Here is a 21,879-nt window from a genome sequence, read left to right as displayed (position 1 = left end):
AGAAACTCATACCCTAGGGGTAGGAAGTATGAAATTAGATGATATAGCATTTGTTTACTCAGGCAGGAAGGATGGGGTGTAAAAGTACTAAAAAATCTTTGGCTTAAAGAGCGAGGTATTGACTAGGGGTTGAACCCAATCATATACGCAATGTTTTCTAGCGTTTTAAGTTTTGATGTTGCTCACTTTCAGATTGATGCTACTTTCAGCTGAAAAACTTGTTTTTTTTTATATAATTTCTGATCTTTTTTTAAATAATGCTGGGAAATCCGGCGCCCCCTTCATAGCGATGTCCCTTCCCCCATGAAAAGGTCCTCCCACATACCCCTCCCCCAAACTACCAGAAAATACCCCCCTGAAAACGTCTGTATACTTCCCAATAACCAATACTATATGTTAACATTGGGAAAAGTTCATAACTTTCAGCCCTCCCCCGGGGTTTTCGGGGGATTAAGTCATCCTTAAAGAAATAATTGTCATATTTTCGACCATGCTGAACAAAATGGCTATCTAAAAATTTGATCGGATGACTTTGGGAAAAAATGAGCGTGGGAGGGGGCCTATTTTCCCTCCATTTTTTGTCACTTAAAAAGGGTGCTAGAAATTTTAATTTTCGTTACAGTGAGTCCTCCTTCAATATTCTAGGACCACTGGGTCGATAATGTCACCCCTGGGAAAAAAATAAATAAACACGCATCCGTGATCTTTTTTCTGCCAAAAAATGCAAAATTCCACATTTTTGCAGATATGAGCTTGAAACCTCTGCAGTAGGGTTCTCTGATACGCTGAATTTGATGGTGTGATTTTCATTAAGGTTATATGACTTCAAGGGGGTCTTTTCCCCTTTTTTTCAGAAGTCAGCAAAACTTTCTTAGGCGCGTAACTATTGATGGGTAGGACTAAACTTGATAAAACTTATATATTTGAAATCAGCATTAAAATTTAATTCTTTTGATATATCTATTGGTATCAAAATTCCGTTTCTAGAGTTTTGGTTACCATTGAGCCGAGTCACTCCTTACTTACAGTTCGTTACCACGAACGGTTTGAAATAAACTAATTTGATTTGATTTACAGTAGCATAAATTAATGGCAATTTAGAGGGAAGGAGGACACAATATATTATTTTTATAAATAAACAGAGGGGGAAAGACCCCCTCTTTATTTATTTTAGATTTGTTCAAACGAAAATGCTGGATACTACTGCTATTTTTTATTGAAGATACCAAAAAAGGTATTCTTCGAAATCTAGGGGGTAAATTCCTCCCTGCGAATCAACAAAAATCAATATGGTTTAATTTTTTGAACCTCAGGGTGTTCATAGTTTTTTTTGTATATTTTGGAGGGGGCTCAAACTTATCCAAACAACCAGAAGGAAAAAGATAAATCACAGGGAAAAAATAGAAATCACAAGATTTTAAGGTCTCTTAGGGCCACCTGGGCCCTTTCTTGTCAAACCTCTTCAAAATATTAATCTGATTACAGAACTGATTGAGGTGTAACACAAACTAAGATATTTTTGAAGGTTCGTTTAATACATAATACGTTTAATACCTAAGATGTGTTTAATACATAAATGATATTGTTTACCAAAAAAAAATATTCAGGCAATTATTACTGGTTTCTTAATCTGTTTACTATCTGTAAATGGTACCCCACATCGAAGTTGGCTTTTTAAAAATAGGTGTTGTTTGATAAGGGTAAATACTACAAACCACTTAGGTGCCGCTGTTCTTTTGACCTCGGCTATAAGACTTGATTATTCAAAATGATTAAAAGGTATACTGCAGCGGTTAGTCTTTTCCAGGTTACCGAAGCGGATGTTCTTAATGTGGTGGATACTTTATTGAGGTAAATTTTAAAAAAAACACTCATAAATGAATGTAAAATATATATTTTAACAAATGAAGAAGGTATATAAGCAGCAGCAATTTTCAGGGAAGGAGGCTCAACAATTTGGGAGCCACCGTTGAAAAATTAGGCAATTATATGAGAATATAAAAATTACTGAGTTTACTTCAACCTTTCAAAGAGTTCGAACCGAGGTAAGTATATAGGTTTTTGCTAACACAGTCAAATAGTGCAGCAAATGTGTACAGTGACAGGTTGAAAGTCATTTACCATGGGCCCAAATGTCTACCTTTGTACGTGTCCAAATGTACAGAGCAAGGCCGTGTCCAGGAGTGGGTAGTACCGGGTTTAAACTCTCCTTGCACCGACATTTTGTCCAACTAAGAAATTAACAAAAGTAAACATAACCAGATGCGTTTTTAAAGTTGATTTTTAACCCTCCCACCCCTCACCCACGAACAAAATTCTGGATACGGCATTGATACAGAGGGTCTGGTAAATGTAGTTTTATCGATTCCTTTTGTTTAAAAATTGCATGATACGATTAGGCTAAATCATGTTTCTGGTTCCTAAGAATTGCTTTTGATATAAGCCAAAGGACTCGTTAAAGGGGGTGTGCACAATGTTATTTCATATGCACAAAAGGCAACGAGGCGGTACTGCAAGCATGTACTAGAAACTAGACTAGGAGTAGGATATGAGGCAAGAATGTAGGAATTTGAAGGTGGGGGAGCATCAAGAACGTGTCCAGGGGGTTGACCTCCTCTCCCCAAGAGGTGTTCGAAGCTCGTAAAACGTAATAAAAATACATATTAAAATTTTTGATGTGTTGTTTAAAGTTTTAGTGTTGACCCCCTCCTCCTGCCGAAAAAAATCCCCTGAACAAAAATCGTGGATACTGCCCTGGGGAGCAAATTTGTCAAACAGTAAAGCTATTATAGATAGTATATTTCTAGACTTATTCAACTGTTTGAATAACTTCTCAAACTGTGAACCATCTTTTCTAAAAGATGATGAATGACCACTGCTTTTTATTTTAGAAAATCCTCCTAGATTGAGCCATGGAACTGGGTTTGTGACACCCTTCCTCAGTGTCTTAACGAGGGGGAGGGAGGCTTGAGGTATTTACAGCCCATCGAAGAAATGTGAAAACTATATAATTATTCATACCGGTACTTTCCCATTGTGTGGACACCTCTAAAAAGTCAAGTTTGGTTAATGCTAATGAAATAAAATAAAAAAGGATGAATATATAATAGTTTAGAAACAAGTTTGGGCTATAAATTTACGCATTAGGGGGGTAGGAGGTGGGGGGGTAAATCATACCATATATTAAATACGTCACCTAACCTAGGTACCTTCCCCCGCCTAAACCTCAAAAACCCCAGTTTAATATCGTATACGCAATGAAAACCACGCTATCATTGCCTACTCTATAGCGGTTAACACGTCAAAAAACGGTATCATTGCCTACTCTATAGCGGTTAACCCGAGGTGTCCACATAATGGGCAAGTACCTCCATTCCTTTTTATTACCTAATGGCTTTGAAAAGAGCTCTCTCGTAGTCGAGCTCTCAAGAAGGCTTGGAGTCGTCACAAAATATCGTCCTGACCATACCCTCTTTGTGCTGCTTAAAAGATTTCACTCATCTGTATCCTTTTGATAAAGACGAAATGACACTGTTTAAAGTTACAAAAACCCGTAGTAGTTTTCTGGAGGGCAAAGTATAAACACATACAACAAGTACTGACAAAACCTATCCTCTCCACACAAAAAAGTGACCCTTTGTCCGCGTCTCCGGAGACGATTCCATACCTATGCGAACCTGGTGCCTAAATTTTTCAAGTTCCGTAGGTGATTATACTTGTTCCATAAAAGCTGTATTAAATTTAATTTATTGGCTCGGGGCGATTAAGTAGTACAACATTTCCCCTCTAGAGGCACTGAGGTACGCGGGGTCACTCTTGGAGAGTTTTGTCAGTACTTGTTGTATGTATTTATACTTTGCTCTCCACACAAAAAAAAGTGACCCTTTGTCCGCGTCTCCGGAGACGATTCCATACCTATGCGAACCTGGGGGATAAATGCACAAGTTCCGTAGGTGACTATACTTCCGTAAAAGCTGTATTAAATTTGATTTATTGGCTCGGAGCGATTAAGTAGAACAGAATTTTTCCTCTAGAGACGCTGAGGTACGTGACCACTTTTGGAGAGTTTTGTCAGCACTTGTTGTATGTGTTTATACTTTGCTGGAGGGCAAGAGGTTTTGCCAGAACCGAAAACAGGCAAACAACACTAAAAGCCAGTCTCCATTTGGCAGATTCTGCAAATCTGCCATCTTGCAGAAAAAGAAGCCGGAAAAGAAGTCTCCATTGAAATAAAATTTGCAGATTGGTGGTGCAGATTTGCAGAATCTGCCAAATGGAGACTGGCTTTAAGACTATCGGAAATTTTGTGGGAGGTCGTGAAATCTGAACATTTCAGGGTATGGCTTGGATGAAAAACCCTCTGATAAAATCCACATTCGAGAGAATAGCAAAGTCGCATCCACACTCCTAGGTAGATGTCGACTGGGACTAAGTATGGCAGCTAATTTTCGCCCCGGGGACGGTCCAATTCAGCTATGGGAGGGGAAATACATAGCAATGAAAATGCAATTGAGATTTTTTAAATATGTCATAAGAAATTACTTGTTGGCTTATTTATTTGCAAAACATTTATCGTAAATGTTAGGTAATAATTATATCGTAAACGTATGTATATAAAAGGTTATTTAAGGTATTGTCTTAAAAATGTGGGAAAATTTTTTAAGGAGAAACTATTTTTTGCAAGGGAACGTAGCTGATAAAACTTTCATTAGACTGAAATTAGTAATACAATATCAGGCCTTAGGGTTCGACTGGGTGCATACCTGTGTCAACGGTTGAGTACTTTTTTTAATCAGTGTGTTACAAACAAGGCATTACTACTATTACTACTACTAACGACTGATCGCAGCACCAAACTGACTGAGGTCAACACAGCTAAGCATGCACCTCCTCCAGGCCTATCTATTCAAAGTTTCCATCTCTACACCTCCAATGAAGTTCCCATTTCCTTTAAATCGATCTTTATGACATTCTCTCACCCCAGACGAGGACGGCCTGCTTTCCGTTTAGCTCCAAACGGTTGGCCGAAAAGGACATTCTTCGGCAATTTGTCTTCCTTCATCCACAAAAAGTGCCCTAGCCATCTCAGCCTTTCTTTCATTATAGCCCTAGAAAGCGGGATTGAAACACATTTTTCATACAGCCTACTGTTTGAAATACGGTTAGTCAGCCGCTTACCCAGAACAATCCGTAGGTGATTTTTTCTGGAAAAACATCTAGCAAACCTTCATCCGCTTTTCGGAGCGCCCATGCTTCAGAGCTATATTTGACCATTGTCATCACTGTAGCTTCCAATATTCTAATATTCGTTTGCAGACTTATCTTCCTAGTCTTCCAAACTTCTTTTCATAAGCAGCGCGCTAGTGCTGCCTAAGTAAAGAACGATGTGGTCACAATGTGTTTTTTTTCTTCAGCCGGGCACTTCGTATCGAAGGATTTATCGTAGAAACTTCGAAAAGGGCTCATTCGATTGGAAATTGGAGTGGCTAGTGCCCTTTTTAATAGTCGAAAGTGATTGGAGGGCAACTTGCCCGCCCCCCCTCACCCCACCCCCAACATTCCCCCAAACACATCCAATCACAATTTTGAGATAGCCATTTTGTTCAGCGTAGTTAATTTCCAGGTAGAATATATGTTTTTGAGGAGGACACCCCCCACAACCCTCAGGGCAAGGGTTTTAAGTAATGCCCTGAGGGCATATAAGAACGATGTTGGCCCACTGTACTATGTATTATTTTTTTCCGTTAAAGCAGGGCACTTCATATAGAAGGGGTCGTCGTAGAAACTTCAAAAGGGGCTTATTCGATTAGAAATTGAGAGTTATAGTGCCCTTTTTAATAGTCGAAAGTGATTGGAGGGTAAGTAGCCGTCCCCCCACGCCCATCATTCCCCCAAACACATCCAATAAAAAGTTTTAGATAGTCATGTTGTTCAGCGTAGTCGATTTCAAGATAGAAAGTATGTTTTTGAGGAGGACACTCCCCCACAACCCTCAGGGCAAGGGTTTTAAGTTATGCCCTGGGGGCATATAAGGTTTTTATAGAAGGTGTTGTCGTAGAAACTTCAAAAAAGGCTCATTTGATTCGAAATTCAAAGGGATAGTGCCCTTTTTAATAGTCGAAAGTGATTAGAGAGCAACTCCCCCCACGTCCATCATTCACTCAAACACATCCAATCAAAATTTTGAGACAGCCATTTTGTTCAGCGTAGTTGATTTCCAGATAGAAAATATGTTTTTGAGGAGGACACTCCCCCACAACCCTTAGGGCAAGGATTTTAAGTTATGCCCTTGGGGCAAATACGTTTTTTATAGAAGGCGTTGTCGTAGAAACTTCAAAACAGGCTCATTCGATTGGAAATTCAAAGGGCTAGTGTCTTTTTTAATTGTCGAAAGTGATTGGTAGGCAAAAGTCCCCCCCCCCCCCACGCCCATCATTTCCCAAACATATCCAATCAAATTTTGAGATAGCCATTTTGTTCAGCGTAGGTGATTTCCAGATAGACAATATGTTTTTGAGGAGGACACTCCCCCACAACCCTCGGGGCAAGGGTTTTAAGTTATGCCCTGAGGGCATATAAGAACGATGTTGGCACAATGTACTATTTTTTTTTTCCTTTAGAGCTGGGCACTTCATATGGAAGGGGTCGTCGTAAAGACTTCAAAAAAGACTCATTTGATTAGAAATTCAAAGGGCCAGTGCCCCTTTTAATATTCGAAAGTTATCGGAGGGCAACTAGCCCCCCTCCCCACGCCCATCAATTCCCCCAGCAAATCCCCACACAACTGTGAGAGCGCCCGTTTGTTCAGTGCAGTGGATCTCCAGATAGAAAGTATCTTTTTGAGGAGGACACTCCCCCACAAACCACTCAGGGCAAGGGTTTTAAGTTATGCCTTGGGGGAAAATAAGGTTTTTATAGAAAGCGTTGTCGTAGAAACTTCAAAAAAGGCTCATTTGATTGGAAATTCAAAGGGCTAGTACCCTTTTTAATAGTCGAAAGTGATTGGAGGGCAACTAGGCCCCCCCCCCCACGCCCATCATTCGCCCAAATACATCCAATAAAAATTTTGAGATAGCTATTTTGTTCAGCGTAGTTGATTTCCAGATATAAAATATATTTTTGAGGAGGACACTCCCCCACAACCCTCGGGGCAAGGATTATTAGTTATGCCCTGGGGGCATATAAGGTTTTTATTGAAATCTTTGTCGTAGAAACTTGAAAAAGGGCTCATTCGATTTGAAATTCAAAGGGATAGTATTCTTTTTAATAGTCAAAAATGATTTGAGGGCAACTAACCCCCCTCTCACGCACACCTTTTCCCCAAACACATCCAATCAAAATATGTAGATAGTCATTTTATTCAACGTAGTTAAAAGTTTTGGAAATTAGGTCTTTAAGGATGACCCCTCCCCCCACAGCCCTCACGGCAAGGGTTGTAAGTTATGCCCTGGGGGCATATAAGGTTTATATAGAAAGTTGTTGTATAAATCATAGGCAGCACGATCGCGCTGCCTAAGTAAAGAACGGGGACACTCGAGAACGAGACAAGAAACGGGGACTAAGTAAAGAGGAGGACACTCCCCAACAACCCTCAGGGCAAGGGTTCTAAATTATGCCCTGGGGGCATATAAGAACGACGTTGGCACAATGTATTATTTATTAATTTTTTCTTTTAGAGCAGGGCACTTCGTATCGAAGAATTTGTCGTAGAAACTTCGAAAAGCGCTGATTCAATTGGAAATTGGAGTGGCTTGTGCCCTTTTTAATAGTCGAAAGTGATTGGAAGGTGACTAACACCCCTCTCATGCCCACCATTTCCCCAAACACATCCAATTAAAATTTTGAGATAGCCATGTTGTTTAACGTAGTTGAAAGTTTTTGAAATTCGGTCTTAGAGGATGAAATCCGCTCTAACAGACCTTAGGGTAAGGTTTGTAATTTATGCCCTGGGGGCATATAAGGTGTTTATAGAAAGCGTTGTCGTTTCCAAAAGGGCTCACTCGATTGGAAATCGAAAGGCCGTGTGCCCTTTTTAATAGTCGAAAGTGATTGGAAGGCTTGACATTTTTTCAAACAGTTCGTGGTAACGAACTGTAAGTAAGGAGCGACCCGGCTCAATGGTAACTGAAACTCTATAAAACGGGTTATTGATACCAATAGATATATCAAAAGAATCAGATTTCAATGTTGATTTCAAATATATAACTTTCATAAGTTTAGTGCTACCCATCAAAAGTTACGCACCTTAGAAAATTCGGCTGATTTTCACAAAAAGGGGGAAAGACCCCCTAAAAGTTATAAAACCCTAATGAAAATCACACCATCATATTCAGCGTATCAGAGAACCCTACTGCAGAGGTTTCAAGCTCCTATCTACAAAAATGTGGAATTTTACATTTTTTGCCAGAAGAAAGATCACGGATGCGTGTTTATTTGTTTGTTTGTTTGTTTTTTTGTTTTTTTTTTACCCAGGGGTGATCGTATAGAACCAGTGGTCCTAGAATATCTTTGGATGGCTCATTGGAACCGAAATTAAAAGTTATAGTGCCCTTTTTAAGTGACCAAAAAAAATGGAGGGCAACTAGGCCTCCTCCCACGCTTATTTTCTCCCAAAGTCACCCGATCAAAATTTAGAGATAGCCATTTTGTTCAGCATGGTCGAAAATATGATAAATATGTCTTTTAGGATGACTTAATCCCCCGAAGCTCCCAGAAGGTGGGCTAATAGTTATGAACTTTACCCAATGTTAACATATAGTATTGGTTATTGGGAAGTATACAGAAGTTTTCTGGAGGTTTTTTTTCTGGTTGTGGGAGGGATGGGTGGGTCGGTGGTTATGTTGGAGGATCTGTTCATGAAGGAAGTTTTAATAGGGGAAGGGAAATTGCCATGAAGGGGGCGCCGGACTTGCCAGCATTATTTATTGGTTATTGGGAAGTATACAACCATTTTCAGGAAGGATTTTTTCTGGAGGGGGGGGCTAGAGGAGGGGGTTACTCTGGAGAATATTTCCGTGGAGGATGTTTCTTTGGGGTAAGGGATATTTCTATGAAGGGGGCGCCGAATTTCCAAGCATTATTTAAGAAACGATCAGAAATTAAATAAAAAAAACAAGTTTTTTCAACTGAAATGTAAGAAGGAATATTAGAACTTAAAACGAACAGAAATTATAACGTATGTGAGGGGGTTCTCCCCCAAGTCAATACCTCGCTCTTTACGCTACAGTTTTTTTTTAGTGATTTCAAAAGAGCTATCTATTCTAATTAAACGGCCTTTGTGATTCAAGGGTTTCTGAATCAAAATTTTTTTTAACTTTTAACGTAAATAGAGTGTTTTTTACTGAGGGGAGAACCCCTTCATATCAGTAATAACACATACATAATAAAAAAAAAACAATAAAAAAACAAGTGATACGACTAAATAGAAATCGAAACTTTTAAAAACGAAATTTTGATTTCGATAAATGTATAAAAAGAATGTGTTTATAATGATGAACCTAAATATATAAATTTTATTAAGTTTAGTATTACTCATCAAAGGCTACGAGCCTGAGAAAATTTACTCGATTTTTTAAAGAGGGGGAAACATCCCCTAAAAGTGAAAGAATTTTAATGAAAATCACACCGTCAGATTCAGCGTATCAGAAAACCCTATTACATAGGTTTCAAGCTCATATCTGCAAAAATCTGCAACTTTGTATTTTTTGCCAGAAGAAAAATATACGAATATAGAAGTTAGTTACGTAAGTTAATTTGTAAAGACATCCATTTAGCAAAAGAAAAGTAAAATTTTTATACAAATAAAAGCTGCATTAACTAAAAAACGATCAGAAATTAAATAAAAAAAACAAGTTTTTTAAACTGAAAGTAAGGAGCGACATTAAAACTTAAAACGAACAGAAATTATTCCGTATATGAAAGGGGCTGTCCCCTCCTCAACGCCTCGCTCTTTACACTAAAGTTTTTTATTGTTTGAAAAAATAAAGTTGTGAGACAGGGTCAAACATTAGCGTAAAAAGCGAGGCGTTGAGGAGGGGACAGCCCCTTTCATATACGGAATAATTTCTGTTCGTTTTAAGTTTTAATGTCGCTCCTTACTTTCAGTTTAAAAAACTTGTTTTTTTTTATTTATTATAGTACAGATCGAAGTGGGTATAAAGTATTATTTTTTTTGTTGCTGTTGTTTAGACCAGGGTACTTTTCATTTTCGATTTCAAAGTTTTATATTTCAGGTCAACTAGAGGAGGTATGAAACTAAATTAAACAGTAGGCCTACTATTTGTGCCCAGATTTTTAAAAGGGTGTATGTTGTTAAAAATTGATGAAAATTTTTCTCCAACATACAAATAGCAGGACAAACTATAAAGTCTTAAAAAAACGAAAGGATTTATTTCATTTTCCCTGAAAAGATTATGTCAATGTAAAACGAACAAAAATTAATTTAAAAAACTTTTTCCACAAAGTAAGTTTTTCAAAGAAAAGTAAAGAACTCCATTAAACAAAAAATGAGCAAAAATAAAATCAAATAATCTACCAAGCGTGAAACTACCACAAATCAGCATCGATAAATAAATGAAACCCAAAACGAAATTACAATAATTATCCGATTCAAACTCAAAATGAGCAGAAATTAACATAAGTTGGGTGCAAAACCCCTATGCCTTCCCAAGGCCAGTACAAAATTTGCACTTTACTGAAAAAATACAAATGAATGCGCATTGTCAGTTTAATATACATATACTGATATTTAGTAATCAAAATGTTAATATTATTTGATTTATTTAAGTTATAAAAGTAAAAACAATTCATATTTTTTCCATAAACCATGAAAAAAAGTACTTGTCATGTTCTGATTTTGGACAGCCGACTTATGCGCCGAACTTGTGAAATAATAAAAGTACCTTGGAATAATTGTTAAAATTACCCGAATACGTATAGGGAATATGAGTATATACCGGTGAATATTCAAATTCCCTATGTCTATCTACGTCATAAACGTGATCAAAGAGATAATCTTTGTATAAATGACATTTTTGCCATGCATTGTTCAACAATCAGCATTAAATAAAGGTGCACTTTCATGACTTTCGAGTAGTGCTTGCCGCTTGGAAAGATTTCAAAGTGTCACATCTAATTCGGAAATTTCTTGAAGGGGTAAGTTTAAACTAATTTATTGTTTTATTGTGATTTTTATAGTTTTGATTTCAATCTTACAGTAGACTCAAGCTGAGGGAGGACTTCAGGCTGGTGTCCTCCCCTCCAAGAAAAAACGAACTTTTTTCAAATTACCCACCCCCTTCCTCCTCGGAAGAAATTATGCAGATTCACCTGTCAAAAAATATAAGTAACCTTTGCGTAGTTCCAGAACGGGGATATATCTAGAGTAGACATTCACTCTCAGAGCCCCTGTCCCCCAACAAACTATTTTATTTAAATGTTTGGAATTTTGTCCTCATCGGAAATCACCGTGGGCGTCTGTTTCACAGACAATGATGTCTGGAAAACAATCGTATGTTGTGTAAGCTGACCTTATACATATGGTATTTCTTCAATAGCATGGATTAGCATTAGATATAATGGTTCTAGCCGTTTACCCCCCCCCCCCCGGTGATTACCCCCCAGAAGATACCCCCGGAAAAAAACCTTGAAAATACCCCCCCCCCCCCGCGGAAAATACCCCCGTAGAGATTAAGGCTTTCCAAATTTGAGAATTTTATTTGAGTTTTATTTTCTTTTATTTCCGTAGGGAGAACGAATTTTGGTACTTGTGTAAAATAAAAGTCCAAAATAGGGATAAAATCCTTTTTAATAGACAGTGTATAATAAATTTCACAAAAAATACCAGATATTTCAGTCACATATACAGTTTTACTACTGATGACGGTCACTGTATATGTGACCGAAATATCTGGTATTTTTTGTGAAATTTATTATACACTGTCTATTAAAAAGGATTTTATCCCTATTTTGGACTTTTATTTTATTGTCATGGAAAGGCAGTGTGGTCTTCCAAATTATCTACGGTACTTGTGTATTATGCACCACTCACTCATGTTTACGCTGTGTAAAATTCGAGAAAACACCAGTTTTTTCGTTAGTTTTTTTCGTTACTTTAGAAATAAATTTGGGCTATATATTTGAATATTAGGGGAAGGGGGTAAAGTATGGCGGATCTGCATGCAAAATGTGTTTGGTACAATTATTCTGCATATTAGACAGATACATAGAGAAGTTTATTTTAAAGCCAAATATATGGCCGTGAAAATAGTAAAATAGCATAAATGAAAGGCACAAATAACATAAACTTTGGTCAGCAATCATCATAAAACACTTAAATGAAACACTACGTTAACCAAATTATAGTACTTAATACTTGAAAAATTGTTCATTGAAAAAAAAAATCAACCCTTGGAAAAAAAAAACACTAAAATGAAACATTAAATTTAATTTATACTTTGATTTTTTTTTTTTCTTTTTTTTAGTTAACAAGATTTCCAGACACCTCGCTATTCTTCTGTAGTTTTTTAGTGGCCATACCTAGAAGGAATTGTTTTCTGACTTCAAACTGTCCAAATACTTTACCACCAACCCCCTCCCCCTTATGTGAAAATATACAGCCCAAATTATATATTTCCCATCTATTCCGTCACTTTGTCTTGTCTCATCCTAAGATGAAAGAAACTAACGAAGAAACCGGTTTGTTCTCGAGTTTTACACAGCGTAAACTTGAGTGATTGGCGCATAATAAACAAGTACCAAAATTTCTTCCCCCTACGGATAAAAAAAAACTCAAATAAAATCTCAAATTTGTTAAGCCTTATTTTTCACGGGGGTATTTTCCGGGGGGGGGGTATTTACCGGGGGGAGGGTATCTTCCATGGGGGTATTTTCCGCGGGGGTATTTTCTGGGGGATTATTTTATGCGGGGGGTATTTCTCGGGGGTATTTTCCGGGGGGGGGGGGTTAAACGCCGGCCACCAGATATAATAATGTTTTGCAGTTGAAGAATTCCAAACAAAATAACAGCGGACGCCAAAAATTGTTCCAAAGACCGACTTCAATAAAGTTTCTGTACGGGGAACAAATACTAAAAAAAAAGTATATAATTTTCGTTTCCTTTAGGATCTGTAATTATTTTCTGTATATTTGCAAAATTTATTTCTATTTTTAGTCTTCTTAGGCTTAAATCCTCGATCAGTTAAGAAATAAAACGTAAACCCAACAACTGTGTACAGGGGAGGGTTTCTGGTCTCTGCTTCTCAGTTACAAATCTTGATGCTTTAAGGATTTTTTATATATTTCTATACATATAAGCGGTGCCCCGGGCGATCATGGTTTATCAAGAGAGAATGGCAAAGGATAGATCAGTCCTTGTACAAAGATATTCTGGACTCAACTCTTGCTAAAATCAAAGTACCGTTCCACCTGCTTACTCATGGCCAAAATGAAGACAGACTAGCCCTGAACATCTTTTGCTCCGAAATTGTTCATTCGATGAAGCTTGCGGAATCTGCCGCTGTTCCAGTGGCAAAAGTGTACCCCAACACTTGTAAAAAGGGATGGGATAACCCAAATATCAAGTTTGGCAAGAAGAGATCCAAGTTCTGGTTCGAGTTGTGGAAGAATTGCAACAAACCCTGTTCTGGAGTAGTTTTTCAGTGCTTTTGATATTCCAAAAAAGAATTCAAACGTAGTGTCGAGACTGAGCAAATCCAGCAAGTGGAGAAGTTGTCTTGTGATTGCAGGAGTGACCCAAACATTCAATGGAAGCGATTCCAATCTAACAGGGCCGACGCTGATGTGCAAAGTCCCATTCCCGATGAAAGTTGGATAAACCATTACAAGGACGTGTTTGCGCCACCACCCAACGAGCTGGACTCCGTATATAAATCTGAGTTAGATAGGGAATTAATCAGCGCAAAACTCCGCCGCACTGATGTCATTGTTTCCAAATGGCATATTGAGCTAATTGTGAGAAAATTGAAAAAGAACAAGTCTCCAGGGCTCGATGGGATCACTCCGAGGCACTTACAGCACGGCACAGAACGTCTACATGAGTACTTAGCCTTACTATTCCAAATGAGCATTGAGCAGGGACTCACACCTACCAACTTTCATGGTTGCCGCACATCCAATATTCTGAAAAAGAATCGAGATCCCTTGCTTTGTAAAAGCTACAGACCAATCACAGTTTCATCGGTTATCAGCAAAGTATTTGAGAAGGTACTGTTGTCCCATACTACGTCGCACGCTCTAATGGGAGACAAACAACTTGGATTCAGAAATGGGTTGGGCTGTGGACACGCCCATCGGCTACTAAGAAGAATAATGAGGTTTACATCTTTAGTTAAAGAGCCACTCTTTGTCTGCAGGGTCGATATTTCCGCTGCGTTCGATTCTGTCGTCCAATCGCAAGCACTGTGGTGCCTCTTGGATTCAGGAGTCAACCCCCACATTGTTCTTGTTTTCCATGATTGGTACTCCCACTAGCATATTTGTCTAGGTTTGGGATGGGAAACAATCACCGGTCACCTCAAGCAGAAGCTTTCTGAACCCATTCGGCTCTTCAAAGGAGTTCGGCAAGGATCTGCTTTAAGCCCTATCATCTTTAATTCTGCGATTTACTCTGTAACTAGATTTGTTCGTGGGACCTTCTTTTTGGAGGGCTTGGATCTAAGTTTCATTTCTTATGCAGATGACTTGTTGCTCCTAAGCAGCCCGCTGAGGGGTCTACAAGAGAATCTTCGTCTTTTAGTGACCCTATACAGAAGAATAGGACTACGAGTCAACATAGAGAAAACCGAATTTATCGTTTTTAGCGGCACCAACTCGACCAATTTCAATCTTGTTCTTGACGGTATCAGAATCCAGCAGTCCCAGTCCCTAAATTACCTTGGTATCACGTATGGCCAGACACCTAGGTTAACTAGAGGCTTGTTGGCTGAATCAGTCTGTAAATCTATCCGCTCAGCATATGGAAAAGCTGTCAAATGCAAGTGGTCATTTAAGCAATTTATTAAATCAAAATTATTCAACGTCGTCGTCTCTCCTGCCATCTGGTACACATCAACCTTGTGGGAAATTTTGTCCCCCACCGGGCATCGAAAAATACGAACCACGTATTACACATTTGCAAAATCTTTGCTGGGACTTCCACTGATATTTTCTAACACGGAGATTTCATCCATATATGGAATCCTTGATCCATCAACCAAGGTGATTGGTCTAGAACGGAGAGCCTCAAGACGATCCCTCAGTAAACTCTACGACTCACCGCTGACTCAACTGTTTCTGTGAATGAAATACCTGTATTTAATTTTTAGTGTTGAACATGTTTTTCTTCTTTTTTTGTTTCATTTTGTGCTCCGGTTTTTTTTTCTCCATTTCTCCAATGTAAGCGGGCATAAATAAATATATATATATATATATACTTTACTTATTTTTTTCGCTTTTTAAGTTGCAATTCTTCCGAAATAACGTCTCCCTGAAAAAGTTTCTTTGTGCAAAGGATTGCTTAGATATTCATGTCCACTCGTTTCTTAGGGTCGTAAACATGCTCTATATACGGATAAGGGTCTACAATTTGACTTCCACAGAGGGCAGTCAAATCTAATTCTCTGCTCGATATAAGGTAACAGTGTAAATTGGGCCAACATCTCATTCATGTTAACGTTGGTCCCCCAGTTTGAAATCTTTATATTTTAATGATTTGTTTCTATATAATATCACTACTAATTGGTTTTTCAGGTTGTAATCCTTCTAAAATACTACCCCACCCCCAATTTTTTTTTAGCGCACATGATTGCTTAGTTCTTACATGTCCATCCATTTCTTGTGATCGTAAGTGTGCAATGTTCAAAGAAGACGGTCCCCAATTTAGCTGCCACACAGAGCTGTCTAGTGTAACACACTGCTTAATATAAAGTAACATGGTCAAATATACCAACAGTTTATTCAAGCAAACGGCGGTGGTTGCACAGAACTGAAACTGTTACAGACAGTGAAAAGGGGTTAAGCCACAACGAGGCTATCGGGGGGTCAGTACCCCCTCCTTGAAATGTAAATTGTATGCAAAAGTAAATTCCTTTTGCTTAATTAGTTTCGTCAGACTACCCCTTCACAAGCCGCACACGCCAGCTTTTATTTCAGGGATGGGGGCCTGATAAATTGCAAAGCAGGCAAAATAAATGTAATGTTTATAGGAAATCGGCAAAAAGCTGCCACGATCAGATATTTTTTGGCCCATTGCCGAAAACCTTTCCTGTGCGCATGGAACCCCATTATCCCTCTTATTTGTCCTAAGATCAGTTGAGATCCTCCCAAAATGAACTAGTGACTCCACCACCGGGTAAGCATGCCCACAGAAATGTCCCACGTGATGGCGAGCCAGCAAACATTTTACAAAGATTGGGGGGGGGGGAACTTGGACTTAAAAAAATTACTCATTGAGGAAGATAGAAGGAAGATATGTTTCTACTCAAAGAAGAAAAATAAACCTGTCTAAATACGAAATACACACATTAATTATAACTTAAATCAGGCAAGCACCCAGGGCTGTGCTTGCTCCTCTCCCGATTATCTCAGGGGTTTTCCTTTATCCCCATGATTCCCAAAGTAGGGCACAGTCCCCAACGGTGGGTAATGACAACATTTCGGTGAGTCATAGGCAGGACATGAACCATTCTGGTAGCTATACTTTAGAGCCTTAATTTTGAAAAATATTTCGTGTGAATGACGTCACATTCAAATGCATTTAAAGAGCAAAAAAATATAATATTATTGCAATGACGTTGTATATTGTACAAAAGGTGTTGTATTAAAGACAATATTTTTCATCAGTATAAAATATGGCTAGAGGACGACTCCAAAATATATACCGACTTAATGGCCTTTTAAGCTTCCTTCAGGTGAATATACGTCAGACTTTGAATACCAAGTTTTAAATGTCACTAGGGGGAGTATCAGTATTTTAAAATGCCTCGTTGGGGCATAGCCCAAAATTGTCTGCGAACCACAGCTTTAACCCCTCACTATACCAATATAGTGGTCTTTTGATGAATACGACCCTTTAATTCCCATGTACGTAGCTGTTTGCAAGACAATAGCAATTTTGGAGCAAAGTCATATGCTAATGCGGGGAGCAGGTTTTGAAATTTTTGGCAGCTTTCACAGGACGTATTCAACAACGTTGTGAGTTGTAGTAATAATTTGCATTAGCCGTGTAATTACTGTGGGGTTTACCCGTAAATAATACAACTTTTCATATATGGGTAACCTATAGACACAAATAATAGCACTTGGTAGTAATTACTCAAGTCTGCCGGAACAGATGAACTTGGAGGAAACGTGACAAGGGAAAAAATTTGGTTTTGACGATAATTTATGTGTTTGATTACATTGAAGGGGGGGATTACCCGAAATCTAATTTTAGGTAATTTTTGAAATATAAATATTGTTTTCATTCAGGTTTTTAATTTAGTGGATGCCATTAAACGTTGATGACCTTTAATTTAAAGCGGTAGTTTTGTCTTTTTGAAAAAATCCCTGAACATTTTGCTGATGGTACTATTTCAAACAGGGTATTTGTTTAAAACTAGATATATTGGACCTGAAACGCCATTAGATCTCTGTGTATAACTTTGGATTTGAGACACAGTATTTAAGCTTGCCAATACAATTTTTTAGGTCATTGATGTCTTTAGACCCCGATTGCCTTGGATTGGGGCAGGGAATTTACCTGCTTAAAAAAGTACCCAAAAACTAAGCAATGTTACTATTTAAAATAGGGGAGTTAAAATCTATATTTGTCAGATCTTGAACGCCATTGGACCTGAATGTGTAACTTCAGATTTGATGCGTAGTATTTGAGCTGTGAAAATGTGCTTGGAAATTTAATTTCATGCTTTTCAAAACCAGGTATATTTTTCAAATCTTTTTTATGTCATATTCTGAGCGTCATAAAATCCTGTAGTATAGTTTTAGCTCATGGCAAAGGACCGGAACACTAGCCATGTTATTACCGATAATGTGTAGCGGGTTCTGTCTGAGTTCAAAACTAAAGGGTTTTCCATAATAGTTTCCAAACCTGACGATTTGCTATTAGAATATTACTGGGCCCAAAATCGCTAGTGCAGAGCAGTGGTGTATGAAGGGGGTGTGAACCACAGAGGACAAAATTTTTCAGATGGTAACACGAAGCGAAGAAAAAAAAGAAAACAAAAAGACGGTAGGGCCGCTTCTAAAATATACTACGGCCACAGAAGATCGAGCTCCGATTAGTGAAGACATTGAAAAATCAGTTCAAAACGCTGGGGTAGAGTATGGTCGGGACTAAGAAGTAGAATTTGTTGTTAATAAGGTTTAGTGTGCTGTTGTAGGGTCCTCAGGATGTCCTGACGAAGATCTGCTGCAAAAAATCTCTACTCAAAAATTAAAACCACCCCAATACAACTTGCTAACCCCAATACAACCCTAGACTTCAAAGTTGAAGGAAGTGGAGAACCACCGGAGTTTGAGGACCTGAAAGATGTTAGACAATGACCCATATAAACTCAGCAGTGATAGCTGCAACCTAGTAAAGAGTGACCACGACCGAAAGTAAATGAAAGTTCAAAAAGGCGTTTTGAAAAAATAGTGTCTAGTGAAAAAGATTGATGCATAGATGCATATTGAAGTTAATTCAGGAATGAAATTTTTAAATCAGTTAAGCTACCGCCCACACTTCGAATCCCACACTCTGCGACAAACTAATTCACACCAATTCACTTTTACCTTTTGTTATTTGTTCTATGGAAAGGTAGAGTGGTGTCCGTCGTTATTTATAGTTTGTAAGATTTTCTTATGAAATTCCTTTTGATGTTCAAATCACGTTCAGTAAGCTCTGTTGAACGCAATGCTAGTGTACTGGGGCTCGCTACACTCGTCATATTAGTGCCAATAATTTTTGTTCTTAAAGTAAAAGCATGACCGACATACTTTTCATCTACATTCAAACTGAAGAGCTAACCATGATAGTTATAATGGTTTCAAAGCCTGACAGGGGGTTATTAGATTGCTACTTACAACAAAATACCGAGTTTACAGGGGGGTTTGGTTTTCATAACAAAAAGAACCCAAATTAAGGGGATATGATAGAAAATTGACAAACAGTGTTAAACAGTGTTGAACTGGAGAGGTTGGGTGGGTATTTTTACTTTTTCTGTAAAAAAAAGCTGACATTTTCTTCTGTATCAAACACATGGAATTATGAAGGGGCCGCAAAAAGTAATTACTTGTGAGACATGCAGGGGATGCTAGTATAAGAGGAAGGAGTAAATTTTGGCTTATTTATTACAAGAGTGAATTGGGTGAATTTTTCGTGGAATGTAGGCCTTAGTCAACTGTTCTGTTTCGAAGGGTTTCGATTTCAGCTTGCCTGAAAAGACATGCACAGGGAACATTATATCCTTTTAAAACTGTTCTCAAAAACTACCTCTGAGTAGCTCACTAAAGTAGACGAAGAATAGATTAATACTAACAAGTGGGTGGGGGGGTATTCTTTTTTTAAAATACATCTTTATATTTTCAATCAAACTAGTGACTGATTTTGTGTGATGTAGGAAAATGTACAATAATCCGAAGATTTATATTTCTAAAAAAAATTAGTTTTATTCTCTTGTTGCTGTTCAAATAAAAGTTTGAAAAGTAAGTGTTTTTGAGGCATAAGACTCATAGCAACTAGGATATATAGCGGTATAAATTTGGGAACATCTCTGTCTAATTTTCCTTACTTTTTCTTTCAATTAATTAAAAAAAACTTTTTCCATGAAATAATTTTTTCAAAAAAAAGTAAAGAACTCCGTTAAACCAAAAATGAACAAAAATAGAATAAAAAAAATCTACCAAGTATACAACTTCCGCCAATCAATATCAATAACTAAATGAAAACCAAAACGAACAGAAATTGAAAGCCAGAATATAATTTGTACTTTACTGAAAAAAATTCTTTTAATTATTTTCACTTTTATAATTTTAAGAAATCAAAAATTAATTAACATTTTAAGCAATAAATGTCAGCATATGTATATTAAACTGCAATGCACATTCATTTGAAATTTTTTCAGTAAAGTACATATTATATCCTGGGCTTTTAGAAAACATAGGGGTTTTGAACCTTACTCATATTAATTTCTGGTCGTTTTGAGTCTGACTCAGTTATTTATTTTAATTTCTTTTCGTTTTGGGTTTCATTTATTTACTGGTATTGATTGGTGGAAGTTGTATACTTGGTAGATAATTTGATTCTATTTTTTCTGTGGGGAACGCCCCCCCCCCCAGCATTATCCAGGATGGTTGTCCCCGGGAAATTCCCCTCGCTGAAAAATTCCCCAAGAAAAAAAACCACAGACGATAATTACCCCGTGGAAAATACCCCCAAATACAAAATTGAGCAGCCAGAGGGAAAGTATGACAAATAAAAGGAATAAGGAAAAGAAAGGATTTTGGAATGTTAATGAACATAGTTTGAAAATATAAGATTAATGTTAACTGTAGAAGGGTTGCTCTGAGATTGAAGTGCCTAGAGATTCAGGTTGGCACTAGGAAGCACAAGTGACTGCTTCCTGAGGACTTGGTCTGGTACCGACATCTATAATATATGATACATGTTCACCCCTTGTGATCAAGAACTCGTCCACTAGGCGTACATAAGAAGGTTTTTCCCTCTGAAGTATCTTTAAGGAGCGTTTTTTTTTTTTTTTTTTTTTTTTTTTTTTTTTAATAGCATGGAGTCAATTCTAAGTCATTTCCAGAACTTTCAACGTTAAACAACATGGCTATCTCAAAATTTTGATTGGATGTGTTTGGGGAAATGGTGGGCGTGAGAGGGGTGTTAGTCGCCTTCCAATCACTTTCGACTATTAAAAGGGGCACAAGCCCCTCCAATTTACAATTGAATGAGTGCTTTTTGAAATTTCTACAATACTTCTTTGATACGAAGTGCCCTGCTCTGAAGAAAAAAAAATAATAAATAATACATTATGCCAACATCGTTCATATATGCCCCAAGGGCATAACTTAAAACCCCTGCCCAGAGGGTTCTGGGGGAGTGTCCTCCTCTTTACTTAGTCCCCGTTTTTTGTCTCGTTCTCGAGTGTGTCCCCGTTCTTTACTTAGGCAGCGTGACCCTGCTGCCTATGATTTATACAACAACTTTCTATATAAGCCTTATATGCCCCCAGGGCATAACTTACAACCCTTGCACTGAGGGCTCTGAGGGGGTTATCATCCTAAAAGACCTAATTTCCAGAACTTTCAACTACGTTTAACAAAATGGATATCTCAAAATTTTGATAGGATGTTTTTTGGAAAATGGTGGGCGTGAGAGGGGCGTTAGTCGCTATCCAATCACTTTCAACTATTAAAAAAGAGACTAGCCCTTTCAATTTCCAATTGAATGAGCCCTTTTGAAGTTTCTACGCCAACGCTTTCAATTAGAACTTTATATACCCCACGGCATAACTTACAACCCTTGCCCTGAGGGCTGTGGGGGAAGGGGTTGTCATCCTTAAAGACCTAATTTCCACAACTTGCATGGCTATCTAAAAATTTTGATTGGATGTGTTTGGGGAAAAGGTGGGCGTGAGAGGGGGGTTAGTTGCCCTCAAATCACTTTCGACTATTAAAAAGGGTACTATCCCTTTGAGTTTCAAATCGAATGAGCCCTTTTTCAAGTTTCTACGACAAAGATTTCAACAAAAACCTAATATGCCCCCAGGGCATAACTTATTATCCTTGCCCTGAGGGCTGTGGGGAGTGTCCTCCTCAAAAATATATTTTCTATCTGGAAATCAACTACGCTGAACAAAACAGCTATCTCAAAATTTTTATTGGATGGGCTTG

General features: G+C 37.9%; 2 protein-coding genes across 4 annotated transcripts in view; one reads left to right on the top strand and one right to left on the bottom strand.

Moving 5' to 3' along the window:
* The window catches only part of LOC148949017 (alpha-galactosidase MYORG-like), a 90,201-nt gene extending 76,362 nt beyond the window's left edge, over positions 1-13,839 (bottom strand). The window contains exon 1 of the mRNA XM_089095088.1: positions 13,540-13,839. Within this exon, the coding sequence (XP_088951214.1) occupies positions 13,540-13,839 (300 nt within the window). The remainder of the gene's footprint in view (positions 1-13,539) is intronic.
* LOC148949016 (uncharacterized) overlaps positions 1,829-21,879 on the top strand; it is a 60,659-nt gene continuing 40,608 nt past the window's right edge. The window contains exon 1 of one of the 3 annotated variants that reach the window (XM_089094177.1): positions 1,829-1,851. The gene's annotated coding sequence lies outside the window, so the exon portion shown is untranslated. Of the gene's footprint in view, positions 1,852-11,059; positions 11,155-17,813; positions 17,917-21,879 lie in introns of those variants that run through there. The other 2 variants (XM_089094176.1, XM_089094175.1) reach the window with 2 other exon arrangements.

Source organism: Artemia sp. Qi Xiang Cuo, chromosome 9, assembly GCF_049724085.1.
Source record: "Artemia sp. Qi Xiang Cuo chromosome 9, ASM4972408v1, whole genome shotgun sequence".
Classification (NCBI taxonomy): domain Eukaryota; kingdom Metazoa; phylum Arthropoda; class Branchiopoda; order Anostraca; family Artemiidae; genus Artemia; species Artemia sp. Qi Xiang Cuo.
Note: the sequence above shows the minus strand (reverse complement) of the source record. Positions and strands in the feature narration are given on the sequence as shown.